This window comes from Diadema antillarum, unplaced genomic scaffold (genome assembly GCF_040938485.1).
Source record: "Diadema antillarum isolate AM-2024a unplaced genomic scaffold, OU_Dant_1.0 seq00001273_RagTag, whole genome shotgun sequence".
In the NCBI taxonomy this organism is placed as follows: Eukaryota; Metazoa; Echinodermata; class Echinoidea; order Diadematoida; family Diadematidae; genus Diadema; species Diadema antillarum.
This window is the reverse complement of record NW_027272054.1, coordinates 373,230-396,777: the sequence shown is the minus strand read 5'-3', so window position 1 is coordinate 396,777 and position 23,548 is coordinate 373,230. Positions and strand designations below refer to the sequence as shown.

At 38.1% G+C, this 23,548-nt stretch overlaps 1 protein-coding gene across 1 annotated transcript; it reads right to left on the bottom strand.

Moving 5' to 3' along the window:
- Positions 1–1,090: 1,090 nt before the first annotated feature.
- LOC139745513 (gamma-butyrobetaine dioxygenase-like) lies at positions 1,091–18,179 on the bottom strand. Its single transcript, XM_071655903.1, has 6 exons — positions 17,559–18,179; positions 15,684–15,994; positions 10,414–10,519; positions 3,525–3,727; positions 2,649–2,815; positions 1,091–1,242 (listed from the first exon to the last, which is right to left on the bottom strand). The coding sequence occupies exons 1-6, from the start codon at positions 18,177–18,179 to the stop codon at positions 1,091–1,093; spliced, it is 1,560 nt and encodes a 519-aa protein (XP_071512004.1).
- Positions 18,180–23,548: the final 5,369 nt, after the last annotated feature.

Genomic DNA, 23,548 nt, shown 5'->3' with positions numbered 1-23,548 from the left:
TCATTTTCACTCATTTTGGAGTGACCTCAGGGATCACTCGAAGATTTTGGAGTGATCCCTGACGTCACTCCAAAATGAGTGAAAATTAGCATTTTCACTCAAAATTCACTCCAATTTCACTCGAAATTCACTCTTTTTTGTATTCACTCTTTTTAGAGTGAAAATTTTCACTCGATTTTTTTTAGAGAGTAACCATGCTACCAACCAAATAACGCTGAGTCGGCAGAAAATGGTACCAGTATCACATGATTTTGGCCTAGGCTTGTGAAGCTTCAGGGACGGCAAGAACATTACTTCATGTCCATGATATTCCTACCACAGAGCATCATTTCCTCAAACGAGGAAATGATGCGACACCACAATAAGAGGGAGGCTTCACCCTGCCCAGTATACTCACATACCCACAAAAACTAAAGAAATAGAATAAAAACAAGGATTTTTATTTGTGCCAATATATTAAACAAACATTGGTTCATGGTATTGTAACAAAGGTGTCAGTAATGCGAATGATTTCTTTGATTTTATTTAGATCAATTTCGTTTATTTCATTTCCAAAAGTTAATAATGTCGTCCATTGAAACACGTATTTGTAATTAGTAAAGAAACAAAAATTTAAACACTGCATAAGAATTTTACCACATAACTGAGGACCTGTGTGTCAGTATAGGACTCTTGCCAACCGAGGACTCATTCGTATAATACATGTATTACCATCCAACCGTGGACTTACTACAGTAATGCTAATCGAGGACCTACAAACATGTACCCCTACGTGTAAAAGCACACTGTTTGGAATGGTCTGCGTACAGAGGACGTCCTCGGTTCTCTGTGTGTCCTCGGTTTAAATGAATAGTTCGTATGTGTGTCCTCGTATTACACCATGGGTAAGTGCACACACACACACACACACACACACACACACACATACACACACACACACTTCTTGCGTTCATAAGTTCGCTATAAAACGAGTCCACCCCCCCCCCCCCCCCCCCCCCCCGCAGGAAGACTGTTGTATCCGGGCCACCAACTATATACAGGTACAGCACACTTTTCCCATCTCAAAGAAAAATGTGACATACGACGCATTTTACTCGAAGTTCTGTCCCAGGACTCTGATCTTTGACATGACGGATTCCCAGTCTAAATAACCTCCCTCCAAGTGGCGGGAAGAGCCCGATTTCATGGTGAAAGCCTCCCGACCATGCAACACCCGATGGTTGTCCAGTACGAGAATGTCACCTGTAGGGGTCAAGAGAGAGTGCGTGTACGATCGAGAGACTAAGAAGGAGAGAGGGGCACTTGAATGGCAGATATACAGATAGACAGATGATTATATTAAATGAGTTAGTTAAATACCGGTTAGTGATTGGCTAAACACAGTCACGTGATGGAGGCACATTGTTTATGTTCGCTCATGGGCAGAACATTTTTGTAATGTTCTCCCATGGTAAAACATTTTCACGTATCAAACAAATGACAAACGATACGGAACGATTGATACGATCATTTTTTCACGCAATCGATAGGATAAATTTGCCTATACATTTGACTAACTCATATAATATAACAGACGGTGACTTTTGATGTCGGGAACATGTACCAAAGTTAAACCAAACGTTCCACCTTCAGGGTTTGAAATGCTATTTCGGGAGGTTATAAGTCCCTCGACTTCGTCTCGGAAATTACATGTATAACCTCCTTTCAAACCCTTCGGGTGGGACATTCGGTATGTTCCCTCCCCCGACAGTCATCATCTATAGTATATTGAGTAGATGAAAGAAGACTATAATAAGGGAGCTTTAGATTTTCGTGCACGTGGACGATCAGGAAAAAGGTATTCTGCACATGCGCAAATTTGCATAAAAATCGACCTCTCAAATCGTCTGAGTTTGCACGCCCGCGGTCGGTTCTGGGCGCTGTTTCTGGGCCGTTTTGCGTCCGCTCGAATTCACACCGCAGAGAGCTACCAGTAATTGATGAACTGATCATAATATATGGGGGCGCCATTTTACTAATTTTCATAGGCTGCATTCTCGCGTAATAAACCTACTTTGTAACACGACGGAGGGAGAGAGGAGAACGACCAAAGCAGTCGTCGTCTTTGAATGACCGCGTCGCATATAGTACTAACCATTATCATCATCATCATATTGTAATTGTACCATTTCAATGGATTTCTTTATCACGGCTCTCTTAATGTCATCTACACCATCTTTCCACAGCATGATGAGTATGGTAAGGTCTCTTCTGCTGTATCATTATGTTTCCTTTGACCATACATCAGTGAGAAGCAGAGAGACCAGTCTGATGTCCCTGCATGGGCGCTATTTCACTAACATCGAGACTTACATCCAGCGGGAAAAAAATGAGCCTAAAGTTAGGACAGATTCAGATCAAATCTAGCTGTGATGGATGCATCGACATTCAAGATGTATTCCGGAACGCGGCAAGGGGGGCGCAAGATATTGTTCCCATCTGGCTTATTGAAACAATTACGAATACATGAGGACTGATTGATCTCATAACTGTCCTGAAGATTAATCGCAATTGAATTTAGGATTGATTTTATGACCAAGTGTAACAGACCCGAGGAGACCAATGCGTGAGTAAATTACCTGGAATGCGCTTGGCACAAGGACACTTACCACCTCTCATCCTATACCGGAAGACATTGATGGGGTCATGCAAAAGGTCCGCAAAGCAAGCCAGAGCCTCGTACGTCGCGACGACGTTGTCCACGTCCATGCGGAACATTGCACTCCGCCCGTGGTCACTGAATATGATCTTGTTGACAACGCCCTTGTCATTTAGTCTTTGTCCAAATCGTAAAAAAGAGGTCATTACAGATTATCTGGAGGATCGAGGGTCATCTTGTTTCTATCATCTTTATCAACGTTGACAAGAATAAATCCTCTGTGTGCCACATTTATTCCTGTCCACAGATTTATTTGTGAAATTTGTGCACATTTGACTCGTTGACATAGAAAAGGTTAGATATAACTGCAAGTGTCATTGAATCATTTTATAACTGGTGTAGTCTTCTACTTTTTTGTTACATTGCGCTATTGATGTTGCCTTATAGGCTTTTTTTTTTCGAACATAAACACAAAAAGATATTGGTAGAGATCATTTTGTACAGTAGAGAGTATCAAAGGTCTTAATTAATCTATGAACCCAAGAAAACAAATATCAAAAACGGAAATCTATTTGTTGATTCTTAATCATTTAACCTCCCCGTTTTGTCTCCCTTTTTATTCATTGCCAATAGTTAGGACTTCAAAACATTACAATAATGATCATCGTTTACCACGTTGTACTGTCTTTTAAGAACAAATAACAATAATATCGTATATGACTTGGCAACCATGGCAAGCGCGTAATGTGCGATGTTTACAGTAATAGTAAGATTCACGAAATTGTCCTTTAAAAGTCAACAACAGATGAAACAATAAAAACAACGACAATACTAACAACGGCAACAGCGGCAACAACGACAACTTTTAAGATATGTAGGCCTATACCTTATGGTTCGGACTCGTGAATGTTGGAAAAAGTCGCCCACAGCGTCGTGCCCGTGATCGTGGTACTCTAGCACTTCTGTCGTGAGGATGTCGAACAGTTTGGGAGCGCTCTGCCGGAGGTCGTTGGCGATCTTGAACCCGTCGACGAGCATGTTCTCACCTCCTTCACCGTCCGCCTGGGCAATGCAATGTAACATCAGGACCTGCGGAGACAAGACGTTGCTAATGTCAGTGAATGTCATAGTTACAATCCGCAAAAGCTTAGGCACAGCCATGCAATCTCGTGATACGAATTCCGAAAACCTACAAGTAGCTTATCATTATAGGTTTTCCCGGTCAATTTCATACTTTTGTCACTCAAATTCATCAATGTGCATTCAAATTCACGCAGCGCACGCACGCGAAAATATTGGGGCATTCAAATTCAGAATCCGAGCGATCAATTTCATTTATGAGCGTTCTATTTCGTTTTCGTGAAATCAAATTCACGATTGGCCATTCAATTTCAAAATGCGAGCACCAACTTTCCTACTCGTGCATTCAAATTCATGCGATAGTCACGTGATAGTCCCAATGAGCTTGTTTGGAGCGTTCAAATTCATTTTTAGGCGATCAAGTTCCTACTTCGTGCAATCAATTTAACGAGGAAAATGGAGGAGACTTTTAAGAAAGGAAAAAGGCCAACACAACCAATGAATGCTTGCATATAGCAGTGTATAGTGTAATTAGGACTGTTTACATGTTCTACATTGTTCTCTGTTCATGTATTCTTTGTTTTTCATCTCAATAAATTTCAAATTGCAATGTCCAATCAGCAGTGCATCCAAACAACACAACGACTAGTAATCATATTTCTTGACGATACTGCATGCTGACAACGCCCCAAACCAACCATATAATGACAATTCATCAATTTAAGACAAACTGACACACAATGATCTCACATAGTCCCGCAAAATTAAATCAATAAGACAGCAATACACAACAGACGACAAGTATAAAATGCTCATGTGTCAGTTTCAATATAGTCGAAATTGTTTTTTTTTTTCCTCGAAAGTGTCAACCAACCCTCCGTATCATGCTCGTCTGTAGGCCTAGTGCCTAATTTTTGTTTGTTTGTTTAATTTTCTATCAAAGAAGATGGCTGGATAACCCATATTCAGCTGCAAAAGCTGGTCTTCCATATGGGGTCCAGTTAGATGTTTTGCTCTTTGTGATGAATAAATGAAGTGGGATCTTACGTGCATGAGTTGTGACTCTTACACGTGGGACCTCTATTTTATGTCCAATCCCAGGGAAATGTGCCTGTATATTTCTATTTGATAAGCGCGAGTTCAAAATTGTCAATTAACAGGTGGACCTCTACTGCAAAATAAATAGTCATCATAAATCCCAATATTCAAGGCACCAAACTAACTAAATTCAGGGCTTCTTTTAAATTGAATGCAGTTATTTGGAACATGGTTGCCTATTCACGAATTTGAATGACCGACGAGATTCCGTCGCCAGCTTGACATGAATTTGAATGCTCTTTGATGAAATGCTTGCTCCTCTCTTAAATTTGAATGCTCCGATAGTGAATTTGAATGCTCCGATAGTGAATTTGAATGCTCCGAGAGTGAATTTGAATGCTCGGATAGTGAATTCGAATGACCGGATTTTGAATTTGATTGCTGATTCAGTGCTGCGAGCGTGGAATGCGTGAAATCGAATGCTCGGAATAGGAACTTGAATGACAAAAGTATGAAATTGACCGGGAAAACCTATATTACTTATCATTATTATTATAATCATCATTATTAGTAGTTTTATTTTATGCAGGACATGCAGCCGACACAGATGCAGAGCTTCGTGTAGTTTTGAGACATTGTGCAATATTTTACAAATTTAAAAATAATTTTACTACGTCTTAAACAGCGGGATCATTAAAGAAAATAAAAGCATCAAGAGGCTTGTTGAATATGAAATGTTGTGTTTTTTGAAATCCGGTCTAATGGGAGATGAATATTTTGAGCATTTCAAGTGTTAAATTCATGACTGCAACAATTCAAAATATATCAAGTATAATATCTTTCAGTAAAAGAACAAATATATTTAAGAGAAAAAAATTATATTAAGCATTGTTAAGGGCAAGCAACATCTTATAGATTAGAGGGGATGACATCATCTTAGTGATCTGTATTTTGATGCTTTGATCCCATCATAACCGCCGACAACCAGCATGGACAAAAAAAAAAAAAAAAACCAAGGAGAAATATACGAAAGCAAATACATTGTCAGGCTAATTGTGATTTGTAATCTAATTTGTCCCATTTTTCGCACATTGTTTCAGAGTAAATATGGACAGTAGCGATAGACGACATGACCCTGTATGTGTTCATATTACGCGACGTTACCGTGTCCATTATGTGTCCACTTCAGTAATTACCAATTCTGCAGCCAAAAATTTGTCAAGTTTTGAGGTTTGCTGCTCCCCATCATGAATGTATTATTCAATTGCGGAGGAATATGAAAAGGCACTGCAGCCCCCCCCCAAAAAAAACAAACAAACAAACAAAAAAACAACAACAACAACACACAAACAAACAAACAAACCCAAAAAACAAAACAAAAAAAAATGAGGGAAACATTTTTTTTTTAATGTCAGTGACAATGTACGATTACCAATCTAACTAATATAATAATAATTATATGATAATATGTATATGATATACGGTAATCAAAATTATCCAAACATCTGAATTAGTGGAGCGGCATAGCCGAACAATTGTGCATTTTGTGATAAAAGCACCAAATTTCGGACACAGGTTGACAATCACGTTCAGATTAAATCTAGATATTGGGCCATCGTAAATAGCGCCCTCAACGTCCATCGCAGCCATCTTTCAAAATGGCTGCCATAAATGCCATGTTTTCATAAAATTTGCTAATTTTAGGGGAGAAAAGTCAATAAGATTTTGGTTACAAATGGGAACTTACATTCAGGATAAATCTAGATATCGGGCCATCGGGAAATAGCGCCCTCAACGGCCATAGCAGCCATTTTTCAAAATGGCCACCATAAATGTCATTTTTTCAAAACATTTGCTAACTTCAAAAGGGAAAGGCAGTAAGATTTTGCAAACAAGTGGGAAGTTACTTTCAAAATAAATCCAGATATTGGGCCATCGTGAATAGCGCCCTCAACGTCCATGGCAGCCATATTTCAAAATGGCTGCCATAAATGCCATGTTTACGTCAAATTTCCTAATTTTAGGGGAGAAAAGTCAATAAGATTTTGGTTACAAATGGCAAACTACATTTAAAGTAAGTCTAGATATCGGGCCATCGGAAATAGCGCCCTCAACGGCCATGGCAGCCATTTTTCAAAATGGCCTCCATAAATGTCATTTTTTTTCAAAATATTTGCTAACTTCAAAAGAAGAAGCCAGTAAAATTTTGCAAACAAGTGGGAAATTACATTCAAAATGAATTCAAATATTTGGCCATTGCTAATTGCGCCCTCAACGTCCATGACAGCCATTTTTCAAAATGGCTGTCTAATGTGCCACTTCTTCGATGATTTTGCAAATTTCAGAAGGGAAAAGTTAATAAGATTTTGCCCATAATTGTTAATTATACATTCAAAATAAATCTAGATATTGGGCCATCGGAAATTGCGCCCTCAACGGCCATGGTAGCCATTTTTCAAAATGGCCGCCATTAATGTCATTTAAAAAAAAATGCAAATTTCAGATGGGAAAGCCATTTTTTCCTATTTTCTATTTTTGTTTTTTGCAAACAGCGGGAAATTACACCAAAAAATAATTCCAGATATTGGGCTATTGAAAATTATGCCCTCAAAAGCTATGGCAGCCATTGTTTTTAAATTTGCACCACAAGTGCCACTTTTTCATTGAAAAGAAATGCTAATTTCAAAAGGAGAAGTCAATGAAATTTTGCTTATACATGGGAAATGACATTTAAAATTAATCTCGATATTGGGCCATCGGAAATTGCGCTCTCAACGGTCGTGGCAAGCATTTTTCAAAATGGCCGTCATAAATGCTATATTTACTAAAATCAGAAGAAAAGCCAACGAGATTTTGCAAACAGGTGGAAAATTACATTCAAAAGTAAACTTATTGGGCCATTGCAAATGCCCCCTCAAAGGCCATTCCAGCCATTTTTCAAAATGGCCACCATGAATGTCATTTTTCGTAAAGTGTTGCAGACGTCAATCAGAATTTCCACAAAGATGGAAAATTACTTTCAAACTGAATTTGATAATAGGCCATCCAAAAGTGCACCCTCAACAGCCATAGCAGCCAAGTTTCAAAAAAACTGCCATGGATGCCCCCCTTTTTTATTTGCAAAATATTGCTGATGTCAGAAGGAAAAGTCAATACGATTTTGCAAGCAAGTTGAAAATCATGCTTAAGAATAAATCTAAGTATAAGGTCTTCTTGTAAGGCGCCCTCAAGGGCCATGCTGACCGCCATGGATGTCTGCTTTTTTATGGAAAGATTTGCTAATTTCAGAGAGAAAATCAATGAAATTTGTACATTAGTCGAAAATCATATTCAAAAGAAAATGATATATTAAGTCATTACAAATGGCACCATTAACGACCATGGTATCAGTCATTTTCCAAATGGCCACTATAGATGCTATTTATTTCGTGAAAATATGATAATGCCAGAGGAAGACAAAAACATTTCCTGTGCAAATTGACAAAAGACATTCAAATAAATGAAGTTTGAATTTGAATTTGAATTTGAAATGGAGATATTGAGCCATCATTTAAACATCGTCCCCAATGGCTAGGGTAGCTCTTTGTCAAAATGGATTCCACACACTTCTTCTAATGGAATCTGGTGTTCAAAGAAATCAAAATTATATAAAAAAAAAGGTTTCATTGATGGGTTAGTTCTAAATTCATGTTTTCAGTTAAGTTCTTATTGCAGTATTTCGCGTGCGTGTGACGGCTAACAGTATGAATATAAAAGGTATGTGTTTTTATGGAAGCATAGCAAGTAGATTATTCTTTTTCGTAAATTGAAAGGCCATTTTTTCGTATATTTAGAAAGTTACACTTTAGAATAGATACACGTCATATAGTCCCATATAGGCCTATTCAATGATATGGTGTTACTGTCAAAGTAAATACATGGCGCCATTATCCCCCGTTATTCATATTACTCTTTTTCGGAAATTTTTCATGTTTGCCACCTAAAATATGCATTCATCATTGGTGATATATAGTCGCAAAGCATTTGCCTTATTTCAGTTGTTCTTCAAATGATTTATTTAACACCATATTTCAGATTATATAATGTGTCTGTGAGTATTCTATTGCCTTCTCCTTTGAAGGTAAGCAAATTTTTAAGACACACACAAAAAAAGAAGAGTGTATTATAGCCAAACCATGTATTTATGGCAGCCAATTTTAAATATGGCCGCCATTGGCGTTCAGGGCAAAATTTTGCGATGGCCCAACATCTAAATTTTTCTTGAATCTTATTTCCAACTCGTTTGCAAAGTCTTATTGATTTTCCTTTCTGAAATTTTAATTTTTTGTGAAAAATGGCATTCATGGCGACCATTTGGGAAAAATGGCTGCCATGACCACTAGGGGCGCAATTTGCGATGGCGCTATGTCTAAATTCATTTTAAATGTTATATCCCACTCGTTTGCAAAATCTTATAGATTTTAAATCCTGAAATTTGTAAATTTTGCGAAAACTTGCATTTACGGCGGTCATTTTGAAAAATGGCTGCTATGGCCGTTGAGGGCGCAATTTGCGATGGCCCAATATCTAAATTTACTTTAAATTTTATTTCCCACTAGTTTGAAAAATCTTATTGATTTGCCTTTCCGATATTTGTAATTTTTTGCAAAAAATGGCATTTGTAGTATGGTGATCATTGTGTAAAAAAATGGCTGCCATGGCCGATGAGGGCGCTATTTACGATGGCCCAATATCTTAATTTATTTTGAATGCTATTTCCGACATGTTTACAAAATTGTATTGAGTTTCCTTTCTGAAATTTGTAAATTTTTACGAAAAATGGCATTTATGAAAAATGGCTGCCATGGCCGTTGAGGGCGCTATTTACGATGGCCAATTATATGAATTTATTTTGAATGTTATTTCCCACTCGTTTGCAAAATCTTACTGATTTTCCCTTCTGAAATTTATAATTTTTTGTGAAAAATGGCATTTATGGCGGCCATTTTGAAAAATGGCTGCCGTGGCCTTGGAGGGCGCTATTTACGATGGCCCAATATATGAATTTATTTTGAATGTTATTTCCCAGTCGTTTGCAAAATCTTACTGATTTTCCCTTCTGAAATTTATAATTTCTTTGCGAAAAATGGCATTTATGGCGGCCATTTTGAAAAATGGCTGCCATGGCCGTTGAGGGCGCTATTTACGATGGCCCAATATCTGATTTTTTTTTCAAATGTAATTGTCAACATGTGTGCGAAATTTGGTGCTTTTATCACAAAATGCACAATTCCTCTAATTGTTCAAGGTATGCCGCTCCACTAAATGTACTCGTAAAGATGCAGATATTTAGGTGGCTGCAGTGATGATGGGATGAAAGAAAGGCATTCGTTCATAATCCATGTGTGTAGTAGGTCCGTGGTGATACGAATCAAGTATCTACTATCGTGGACATTCCACAAACAAAACAGAATCACGCTCCGACTGATATCTCATAAGCCTCCCCTTCCCTCCCTGTTCCTTTATCACTCTTTTATCTCCCTTCTTGTATAAAGAGAGAGAGAGAAAGAGAGGGGAGAGAGAGAGAGAGAGAGAAAGAAAGACAGAAAGGGGGTAGAGTTTGCCTCACGATACACTCATTCCTTCTTATTAATAAAAATGCAGTTGCTGACACTCACATCGAGTGTGTCATTGAAATACGTCAGGTCGGTGTGAACGCTCAGGTAGCTCGACGTGTCGGCTATGCTACTCGGGTCCACCTTTGCCTTCACCTGAAACGCCTCCCTGTACGTGTACGTTGAGAGAGAAAAAAAAACAACATCCCACCTTTTTAATGCAAATAGCAGAAAAATTAAGCAAGTTCGGGACTCCAGTCTGCACAGGGGCAGAAAAAGGGCATTTGTACTGAGAGACCGGTTGGTTTTCATATTCACTATAGGCGTTTTTACATCAGCCCGATGTTTCGAAATAGCGCGCTATTTTCTGACTTGGGAAATTAACCCGATCACGAAATAGCGCGCTATTTGATAATGTGAAGACAAATTAGCGCGCTAATTGATCGAGAAAATTTCTCGAGTCCAACTCGGGAAATTTCCGAAATAGCAGGATAATTAATGCGAACTAGCGCGCTATTTGATTATGATCGGGATGATGTGAATAGGAAATGAAAAAGCGCGCTAATTTGCGATGGCGAAAAATATCTCGAGCTGATGTGAAAACGCCTACTTAAGCTACCCTGACAATTGCACGAATTTGGGTTTTGGCATGGTTTCAGCATTGTCACGTATCATTTCGTGCCAATGCGAGAAACACTCGTGACAACCTGCAGGAGAATCCTGGCCAATGCCGTCAATGCGTGAAAAATTTTCGAATTGTTCAAAATTTTGGCACGACAAAATGTTTGGTCAAGTTTCGCGAACCCTTCTTGAACTATGCACAACATATGCCCAAACTAGCCGAACCAGTACGTACTAATGCGTGCCCATCAACCTAGTGGCACGCAGGTCACGAATAAATCACGACCCCTAGTTCACGACTAACTTGCGTGTCCTTTGCCCATAAAATGCGCATACTCCCGCATAGTTTTCGCATGTCAATCGCACAGTCTACGCATGATAAGCGCGTTAAAGGAAACCAAAACCCAAATGTGAATTTGGATTGAGTGAAAGCAGCGGTATTAACAGATCATATCAGCTAAAGTTTTTAGGAAATCGGCTGTAAATTCAAAAGTCATGATTTTTTTTTTCGATGCAGTAATTGCTGGATAAGGAGGCTACCATACAGTTAATGAAAAATGTTTCATTTTTCTTGGAAAGTACACGTTTAATCGACCAGCTACTGACATTGGTTAAGGGTAACATTATTTCCTCTACTTTCTGAAAAGAGGTAAGCCAGAATGCTCTTCATAATGCTAAAAAGTGAAAATATGTGGAATTTTCTTCCTGTTTTCTATATTGTTATCCATAATGATGCATGGGATATGAACTGTGGTAGTCTCCTCGTCCAAAGATGGCGGCACCGAAACTTTAAGAATTTATATATATATATTTTTTGTATATTTATATATATATTTATATCTCTGTTTTCCTTTAAGTGATCAAGAGCAGTCGTCACAATACAGATTAATAAAAATCTGTTCGTATCATGGCATCACAGCAACCAGCTCATCCTCTGACAGAACCTCTGCAGTCCAAGACCAGTTGTTCAAAGGCCAAAGACAAGGGAAGGAAGACAGTTGGTGGGTCAAGGAAGGCCATTTCGGGATACACGATAATGTTGTTTGTTGAATTTTTTCAAACACATTGTGTTAAAAAAGAGGGCAAAGAATCGATTAAGGTGTATAAACGAAGGCCAGATTATGAACTCAAGTTTGGGCTTAACAATATAGGATTACACTTTGTTATGCCGTAGTTTTGTAGATAATCCGAATGTTTGTTTATCCTATTGATGCAGGGCTCGTTCATTCTGAAAACTGGAGATCCACAATGTTCCTTATTTAAGACGAAAATGGATAATGACATACATTTGACAATTCTTATGATGAAAAAAACAAACCTTCTTTTAGTGACAAAGTACGGTGGTATCATTAGATTTGTAGATAAAGTATGATATTAAGCATTTGAAAAGTGAATGAAAACATGAACACACACATGCACACACACACACACACACATATATATATATATATATATATATATACATATATACATATATATATATATATATACATATATACATATATATACATATATACATATATATATATATATATATATATATACATATATACATATATATACGATATACATGTGTTATGTAATGTTGAAACATAAATACAAACATACAAACACATTTTGTTTTGCGACCTGGGATGTTAATTTGTAATAACTGAATTCTAATGAACAAAAATAACATCTCCTCCTCTCTTACATTATCATCGGGATGATTCACACAATTGTTTTTGTACGGAATAACAATAAACTCAAAGGCAGACTCCCCTCCAAAAATTACACATTTATGTAGGGCCTATTGATCGTTACTTTTGAAAGGATCCTGCATGTTCCCCTATATAGTCATGATGGATCAGCCCCTTCCCACTCTTATATAACTACTCAACAGAAACAGTCATTGTTAACAGATTATTAAATGACCTTCGGTTAACGAAGCTTTTTCATTGTCGGATTAACGAGACTTTCGAATGAGGAAAACTCAGGACAACGCGACAATTGTTGCGATTTTATGCTATGTCATGTTAGGATTACCGAATCTTCGGAATAACGCACGTATTTCATTTTTAGACTTGCTTATCTTCGGAATAACAAACATGCCGGCAAACATCATTGCAACTTTACCCACCTTCATTTTCTCAGGCGTCCTTCTCCTTTTAAGATTTGGTGTTGCTCCAAAACAATGAGCCCTACAGTCACTACATTATAAACATTTTCTTAATGTTTCTTTGATGTTTCTTATTATCATTAGATACAATCAGGTACTAGGAAATGGAAGCAAGTTTTATGATCCAGAAAATGAAAGGACAAATATATACTGCAAGTGGTGTACTGGCAACGAATACGAATACGTAAATAATGCGTAAATGTGTCGTAAACATGACGTATCATTGAGTTTCATTGATAATACTCATTTCTTGAACTATTCGTAAATTCGAAATGACTAAACTCGGCCTGTGCGCCACAAAATACCACGTACTGACACGCCATAATGCGGTGCAGGTCGCAAGCCAAAATTCATGCAAGTGTCAGGGTAGCTTTTGACCGCGTTTACAGTGCGGGGCTGGGCCGCGGCTGGGCCGCGGCAGAGCTCTCCTTCATTTCAGTGTAAACGCCCAAAAGACTAAATGCGGGGCCAAAATTGGCCGCGCATTTGGCCACGCTCTGGAGCCCGGCCTTTTCTCAGACCCCGTTTACAGTGCGGGGCTGGGCCGAGCCGCGGCCGAGCCCAGCCTCAATTGCGGGACCGAGCCCCGCAATACACTGCCGGACTCGGCCGCGCTTTTAATTCAAACCTTTCACTATTTTGTCGTAGTGGCGCTCTACTTGTAAACAAACGCAATTTGGTATAATCTGGTTTTCAGACCCTTTGCCAACTGAATTCCGTTCATTCGGGCAAAGGCCTTTGCCGAAGGAAAAATCCTTTGCAGGACAAAACCCCTTAAACTATACTAATTTTTGACGTTGAAGGGGTTGATATCCTGAATAACGAAATAGTACGGGCAGAGGGTTTGGAAGCCACACTAAAATCGGCCGCGCATTTGGCCCTGTTTGCGTTTACGCTGAGAAAAGGCCGGCCAAATGCGTGGCCAAATGCGCGACCAATTTTGGCCCCGCATTTGGCCTTTTGCGCGTTTACTGAAATGAAGGCGGGCTCGGCCACGGCCGTGCCGCACTGTAAACGGGGTCTTTGTCCATGGGCCAGGCCAGATATTGGTACCACCTGAGGTGGCAAAACCTTTTTGGTGTCATTTTGTTTGTCGGGCATAGATATGCTTATCACGCTATGATAGCACTTCTAAATGAGTAGCTTAGCCATAATAAATGAATTTTTAACCAATTTGGTCTCGTTGTTATATTCCTATACTTCTGAATCGAGACTAACTGCTATACAAAGAGAGCACTGTCTCCTGTATGTCCACAGGTGTTCTGTTGTAAACGCGGTGCGTTTTAACAAAGTGAGGCCGTTATCCCGGTCAAACAACTTGCTTAATGATGACGGTCTCCTCCACCTGTGTCTTCAAATGAGTTAAAAATGTTATCGTTTACACGTATAATTACATTCATTATTTTATAGTACCCTTTAAGCAATCTTATTTATATGTTGAGAACGTTGTTTTTCATCTGTCATAATCATTTCATTTGAACAGATGGTGAATAACAAACAAACTGAAAGTAGTTTGTCAAGATTTTCAAGACTTTGTTAAAGATTCAGAATATTTTAGCGTTTCTTATGTTTCGCTGAGCAGTGTTATCGATTGTAACTATAAATGCGCAATATGGTATGGAGGAATGATGTTTAAACAAAAACGTTATAACCCATGGTTTTTGGTGATGATTAATCTTTTGTTTGCTAAAACTCTTTCCCCCATACTCCGACGTCATTATTTCTCAATTAGCAAACACATTATGATGTGAAACATGCACGTTGGTTTTTTTTTTTTTCTGAGGTTTGTTTCAACATATGGGAATGGAATGGAAAATAAATGTGTGCATGGCCGGTCAATGGCAGATTAACTTACCAAATTTGCATATTCGTTTAACACGTATAATTACATTCATTATTTTATAGTACCCTTTAAGCAATCTTATTTATATGTTGAGAACGTTGTTTTTGATTTGTCATAATCATTTCATTTGAACAAATGGTGAAAAACAAACAAACTGAAAGTAGTTTGTCAAGATTTTCAAGACTTTGTTAAAGATTCAGAATATTTGTAAGTTTCTAATGTTTCGCTGAGCAGCGTTATTGATTGTAACTATAAATGCGCAATATGGTATGGAGGAATGATGTTTAAACGAAAACGTTATAACCCATGGTTTTTGGTGATGATTAATCTTTTGTTTGCTAAAACTCTTTCCCCATACCCCGACGTCATTATTTCTCAATTAGCAAACACATTATGATGTGAAACATGCACGTTGTTTTTTTTTTCCTGAGGTTTGTTTCAACATAGGGAATGGAATGGAAAATAAATGTGTGCATGGCCGGTCAAAGGCAGATTAACATACCAAATTTGCATATTTATAAACTGATTTCAAAAACGTGAATACGTTTATTACATCAAACTTGAACGTGCGTTTTTCATGCAAAAAATTCGATGAATTAACCTCTGTACCACATCACAGGTTGGTTCTTACTTGTTTTCACTCAAGTTTACTATGCATGAAGCGGAATTGCACTTTTCACAGAATTGACCCGCTGATTTGTAAGGGCGTACCCGTAGTTGCAAGGGGTTAGGTAGCCACATCTCTCCGCCAAACGATGAATCTGCCGGACCTTTTGCGGGACGTTTTCGATGATGGCGATTCCAAGTCCTTTCACTTCGCGCAGGAGTGCGAAGAGGGCACGGTCGTCGCTCAGGAGGTTGTTGAAGTCGAAGATTTGAATTCGGTCCCGACACGTGGCCGCGTCCCACAACTGAGGTGGCATGTCGGCAACGGGGTCGGGGTCCGACTCGGAGAAAACATTGCAGCGAAGCCAGGTAGCTGGGTAGTGGCTTACATGGCCATCCTTCCATTGTATCGTCATCTGGAAATCATTATTATTCATCTGCCAGTACTAACTAAACAGCGTGATGGCTCAAAAATAGGAAAATGGTGCATCATAGGCAAGTTTCTGCGACTTTCTACTTTCCAACATACTGGTATGGTAAAGGGCTACTGGCATGCTGAAATTCTATTCAAATCTCAGTTTTGTATGACAACAGTCATACAATACCTGTAATTATTCCATTTACAGGGAGTAATTGCTAACAAAGCCAGCATCATTTCAACATTTTGATATAAGCTCTCTTTACAATTATATACATGATAATTATACGTATTTATAGTTTGCCAGTATACTTAAGTTTGGTGTGTACAGATAGCAGCACAAAGTGGCTCTTGCATCATATGTGGCATGAAAGGGATATATTGTACCATCTTTTCAGAGCTCTGCTGATCAGGCTTCTGCACAGAGGGCCCCGTTTAATCAGGATAAAGTTAGCGTCGATTGTGAAATCAACTATAACTTTGATCAACTTAAAGTCGACTTTAACTTTAAATCAACTTTAAGTTTCCGTTTTACGAAGAGACTTAATAGTCGATTATAGTTATAGCTAATCATCATTACTTAATTATTGATTTAGTCAAAACAAAACAAAGACAGGACGAGGCTGGTTTCCGGTACTGTCTGCCTAAAAACAATACAATACATAAAGCAAAACAAACAACAAAAACACAAGTGTACATGATTGTTTGCCACGGCCACGGTTCAAGCGGAGTCTGCTAGTGCGCCGCAGTATGATTAACGCTACAGCCGCTGAAACTGATTCATGCTTTTCAAATTACCTCCAGCAAAATTGTACACGATTGAGCTATTGCTCATGTCAATGTCAGTGTTATCTGATTTATAGTTTTTGAACTATAAAGGATCAAAAGTGTTTTTTTTAACACCTTGTATAAAGCTAATCACCATTGTACTTCTTAAATGTAGGCTTATTTTTCACGGCAGGGAGCCACCTCCCCGTTCACAGCACTACCTCAGCTCTATCCCTTGTTCTAGATAAAGAATGTTTTTTCTTTTTCTTCTTCTTCCTTTCTTTCTTTAGGATTCCTTCACTTGGTGCCCATTTGGGGCCCCAGCCAGAGCCAGTCGGGAGGGGTTTCCAAGGAGACGCTGAAAATGGAAAGAAATGACATCACACGACGCAAGTTACATGACGAGCGTCTTACGATGAATGATCGATCGCAATAGTTCACTTTGCTAGCTAATCACTAATAAGGGGAAATGTATAGATAGATTGGTCAATAATGTCATAATCATATTGCTTTCGGAGATTATGACGTGTCATGAATTTTGAACCTTGAAATTAAGAATCTTCTAACTTGATTTTATACAAATCTATACATGTTTCTTTTTCAAATTCTACGATTCTGACCTTCGCTGATTTCACTTCCCTGATCTATTCCAACCAATCAAGACATGGGGTAGAATTCCATTTTAATTCTGGACTTGTTATAAAGAGGGATTCTTGAGACTTGAGTAAGGTAGTAGAGCCATATCCGTGTGACTTAAGTTTATAAATTTACTTGTTGATGATACGATAACTTACTGATTTGCCATCTTCACTTCGCCTCACCGTCTCTACTCCACACCTCGCTAAGAGCCCATGCAGATTAACCGTTCGAGACTTGGAAGACTTGTTGAAGCATTCGTTACATCGACAGTTATCTCTCAGCCAGCTGTAGGGAAAAGAGTTTTTCGTGGTACCCTCGCTAACCTCTATTTCACCATCACTCTGCCCATCCCGTGCCCATGTTACTTCAACCCGGTCACCAACATCAGACCATTCGACATTGGCAAGCCTGAATTCAGAATATTCCCCCCATCGTGGATGCAGGAGCCTTTCGGAGGCGAAAGTGGTGTCCAGGACCGACTTCTCCTCCTCGGTCAAGAAGGGGACGTCGGATGACCATGAGGAACTCTGAGAAGCCGAAGCGAGCGAAGCCGACACGACTCTGTGACGTCCATTAAAGTTTGGAACATTGAGGACCCTCGTTTGGCATTTCTGCGGCTGACTGTCGCAGCTCGTAGCGGACGAAGCCCAAGAAGAAGACAAGTAACGACTGTTTTGTCTTCTAATGTTCAATGCAGACGAAAACCGAGAGAACTTGAAAGCAGGTATGTTACGTAATGATTCCTTTAATCCTCGAGAGGCCCAAAATGCGGCCATGTTGCTGGGGATGTTTGGCTGGTGTGGAAGCTGACGCAAAAGACAATTGAAAAGTATACCACAGTAACACAGTGTGCGTCTGTTGACAATTTGAGGGAGGAAGATACTATACAATGACGGGTGTCAGTGGTGCCCTGTGTAGTGCGCGCGTACTGTACTGGTGGTACTAGTATACACCATGCACCTATACTACACATTCGGACATTCATCCCTCTTTAATAAATTCATGCACCTATTTCCGCCTGTTTCCTGCTGATTTCCCACTTTTGTTACCCACCAGTGATCACCCTCTATAATGCAAGATAGAGATCGCATTTTGCCATTAAATGTACAGGTATCCTATGAGTAGTATACTCACCCTCATGAATTTATATCATACGGTGCTTGTGCAATAAGAAATGATTTATTAGTTTGTGTATTTCTATTGTAAAGTATTCTTTGTTTTGTGTTTTCTGTAATAATTGATATGAGTAAGTGGATTTGGGGAATTGACGTTAAGTTCAGTTAAAAATGAATGCAAACACAGTTATTTGAGTATCAAATTGTTAATGGTTAATGAGGTTTTTTTCTTTTTTTTAAACAAATGATATGTATAATATATTTAATGAATTTTTATATTGCATTGAATTAATCATAGGGAAATGTAGTGTATTTGTTATTGTTAAAATGTTTATATAATGTCTGTTGTTTGATGCAATTTATACGTTTTTCATGTGATGCATTATAATTTAGCCTTCGGGCTACTACTTTGCATGTTTATTCCAATAGACCATTATCAATCAAAAGTGCCGCAACATGCTATCCTATTTTGATCGAAGTATCACCGCGGAAAACCAGCTTGGATAAAAAGAAGACGGCCCCTAGAGAAATACAAAAAGAAGAAGAAGAAGAAGAAGATAACCACATGCGCAGAAGCTAAGTAAAAAATCTCTTAAATCAAGAAATGCATATAATATAGGTTTTCCCGGTCAATTTCATACTTTTGTCATTCAAGTTCCTATTCCGAGCATTCGATTTCACGCATTCCACGCTCGCAGCACTGAATCAGCAATCAAATTCAAAATCCGGTCATTCGAATTCACTATCCGAGCATTCAAATTCACTCTCGGAGCATTCAAATTCACTATCGGAGCATTCAAATTCACTATCGGAACATTCAAATTCACTATCGGAGCATTCAAATTTAAGAGAGGAGCACGCATTTCATCAAAGAGCATTCAAATTCATGTCAAGCTGGCGACGGAATCTCGTCGGTCATTCAAATTCGTGAATAGGCAACCATGTTCCAAATAACTGCATTCAATTTAAAAGAATTCTTGAATTTAGTTACTTTGGGGCCGTGTATGCATGTTTTTCTCACTTGGCTTTGAATATATTGGGATTTATGATGATTATTTATTTTGCAGTAGAGGTCCACCTGTTAATTGACAATTTTGAACTCGCGCTTAGCAAATAGGAATATACAGGCACATTTCCCTGGGATTGGACATAAAATGGAGGTCACACGTGTAAAAGAGTCACTACTCATGCACGTATTCACCCCACTTCATTTATTCATCGCAAAGAGCAAAACATCTAACTGGACCCCAAATGGAAGACCAGCTTTTGCAGCTGAATATGGGTTATCCAGCCATCTTCTTTGATAGAAAATTAAACAAACAAACAGAAATTAGGCACTGTATAGGCCTACAGACGAGCACAATACGGAGGGTTGGTTGACACTTTCGAGGGAAAAAACAATTTTGACTATATTGAAACTGATACATGAGCATTCTATACGTGTTGTCTGTTGTGTATTGCTGTCTTATTGATTTAATTTTGCGGGACTATGTGAGATCATTGTGTGTCAGTTTGTCTTAAATTGATGAATTGTCATTATAATATGGTTGGTGTTGGGGCGTTGTCAGCATGCAGTATATCATCAAGAAATATGATTACTAGTCGTCGTGTTGTTTGGATGCACTGCTGATTGGACATTGCAATTTGAACTTTATTGAGATGAAAAACAAAGAATACATGAACAGAGAACAATGTAGAACATGTAAACAATCCTAATTACACTACATGCAAGCATTCATTGGTTGTGTTGGCCCTTTTTCCTTTCTTAAAAGTCTCCTCCATTTTCCTCGTTAAATTGATTGCACGAAGTAGGAACTTGATATCCTAAAAATGAATTTGAACGCTCCAAACAAGCTCATTGGGACTATCACGTGACTATCGTATGAATTTGAATGCACGAGTAGGAAAGTCGGTGCTCGCATTTTGAAATTGAATGCCCAATCGTGAATTTGATTTCACGAAAACGAAATAGAACCCTCATAAATGAAATTGATCGCTCGGATTCTGAATTTGAATGCACATTAATGAATTTGAGTGACAAAAGTATGAAATTGACCGGGAAAACCTATATTATATGCAAATGTTATGTGTATCGTGAAAACATCGCTCAATTTCATTTGTGAAATGCACATACTATACAAGCAAAAGTATTTTGGCAAGTTGATTGTGATTTTGTAGTGTATTTTCCCTCATTTTCGCTCATTGTTTCGAAAAAACAAAACAAAACATGAACAGTAATGATGGATGACATGTATAGGACTTGTATGTCTCAACATTGAACAACAGTTAAACGCGTGTCGACAAGACTTAGTGCATGTCCACTTCAGTAATTTCCCATTTTGTGACACAAAACTTGTAATATTCCATGTGTGTGCTGTCGTAGGTCCATATCACTGATCTCGTTGCAATTTCACTTTTAGTATTGTATCAGAACACACGAACAACATTCATGGCGGACATGCTAAGGTTAGGATTTTGCAATGTGTTTTGTAAATCATAATAAAACAGCTGCCAAGTTTGACTGATTCTGCAGAACGCTTCCCGAAAGCAGGGAGGTGTTATTATTATTATTATTATTATTATTATTATTATTATTATTATTATTATTATTATTATTATCATTATTGTTATTACTATTATCATTATTATTATCATTATTATCATTATTATTATTATTATTATCATTATTATTATTATTATCTATTCGACCAGGTAAAGAATATAGGATACATATCATTAACATCACAAACATGAAACAAAAATCAGAATGAACATTACAAAGGATACACTGTACTGTACACGTTACACAAAATGAAAATGAAATGAATGGAGACTACATGAGGGTCAGGGCACACAAAAGTAAATACAGTGTTGGAGAAGGAGTGACAACTACTGCTCTCCTTTGATGTTATACTCGGCATCGCCGAGATGTTTGTGCGTTCCACTACGGTAGACAATGCTTTGCAGGGTTCATTCGCCACCAAAGCACATACATCAAATATATCAAATGTTATTCAAGTTGGCGCCGCTGCATCTCCTGAAACAATCGAATACATAAGGTGAGACTTCTACGCTCGCCTCCACGATCGGTAAGTAAATCGCGACTGAGTGCACGCTGGCGCGGTCGCGTTTGAAGGGAATGATGGGGGATTTTTTTTCTGCGTCTGTATGTTTTCGTTTTAAATTTTGTTTTCTTTAAACGTGTGTGTGGCGGGGGGGGGGGTAGAGATGGGCTCGAAAAAGAAAGATGGAAAAAAGGGAATAAGGTACACTCACTGATATCTGTTATTTACGCAGAATTTCTTTATTACAGCGGAAGTTCATCTTGACTCTACTTCATATGAATTAATTGTGATAATTAATGATATATCATACAAGTTGACAGGCATAAACGGAAATGATTACAACGGCAAAATATCTTCTATAAGACTATGGCGCATAAGATATGAATACGAAGAAAGGGATAAAAGGACAAGTTCACCTTCATCTGTTCCATTGCTGCATTATCTCAATCGCACATGTTTATTATACATGTGCGATTGAGATAATGCAGCAATGGAACAGATCAGTGAAAATTTGAGGAAAATTTGGACAATCCGTTCAAGAGTTATGAATTTTTACAGTTCCTGTGCAGTCACTGCTGGATGAGAAGACCACTGCATATTTTGAAAAAAAAAAACAACAAAAGTACACATTCCCTCAACTTTTAAGTTCAAGTTGATTTATTTCACTTCCAACAAACAAATAAAAAATACAAAGAAACGCTCATATACACAGACGTCATGAAATCAGTATACCACAATGCGATGAACAGAATAACATTGTAAGAAAAATATAGGTAAATTATCAACAGAGATACAAATAACTGTTACGTCACTGTGGTAAATGCATAAACGATATTGCTGGAAATGGAGGGGACTGCTAAAAAGCAGAGCTTGTAGAATGCAGTCCCCTCATAGAGAAAAAAAATGCAAAAAACAACAACAACAACAACAAATTTCCCTAAGCGGTAGCAAAAAAAAAACCAAAAAAAAAAACCCACAAACAAACAAACAAACAAACAAAAAAGACAGACAGAGTAATACACACATACATGCACACATACGGACGCACATTAACAAACACATGGTGGCTCTCTTGTAAGGAAAAACTTGATGAGAGGATAGAAAGATATAAAGATATAGTAGTGAAGAAGGTAGTAAGTCCGAGGTGGAAAAGGGGGGGGGGGGAGGGAGAGGAGAGGAAAATGGTGGGTCATAACCAGGGCACTGGAGGCACAGAAGCACGGGTTCGCTGATGAAGAAAGAGTAGTGAGAATAACGAAGCAACAACAACTTTGAAAATCAAAAGTAAAAAAAGAAAAATGAATTATGCTGCGTACGAAGTTTTTAGATGATTCTTTAACTTTAAAGAAAATGTATAAAAACTTAAAGCTTCTTTTATATTATTATCCAGAGAATTCCAGAATTTTGGTCCAGAAAAGGAGAATAAATATTTTGCGAAAACCGTCCTAGTCAAAGGCAAATGATATTCATGGGATTGACGGGTTGGGTATGCATGAACAGTTTCATTCTTTAAAAACATGGAATCAAGCACAAGGAGGAGAGAATGGTTGGTGAGTTTATACATGAATTGTCCTAGTTGCAAACGATAAAGATCATGAATTTTCAAAATATTATTTTCGTGGAATAAATTATTAGTATGACTTCTCCACGATTCGTGACAAATGATACGAAGAGCTTTTTTCTGTAATAATAATATTCTTTCTGTATAAGTAGAAAAAGTGTTTCCCCATGCGAGTATCCCATAATTTAAGTAAGGTAGTATCAAAGTTGAATATAACATAAAAAGTGCATTTTTGGGAAGATAAAATTTAACTTTGTTTATAACACCTATATTCCTTGAAATAACACGACATACAGAATCAATATGCGAACCCCAGGTAAGTTTATTGTCCAGGATCAAACCTAAGAATTTGATGGAGGAAACTTCTTCTATGACCGTGTCTTCCAAGAAAATATTTCTCGGTA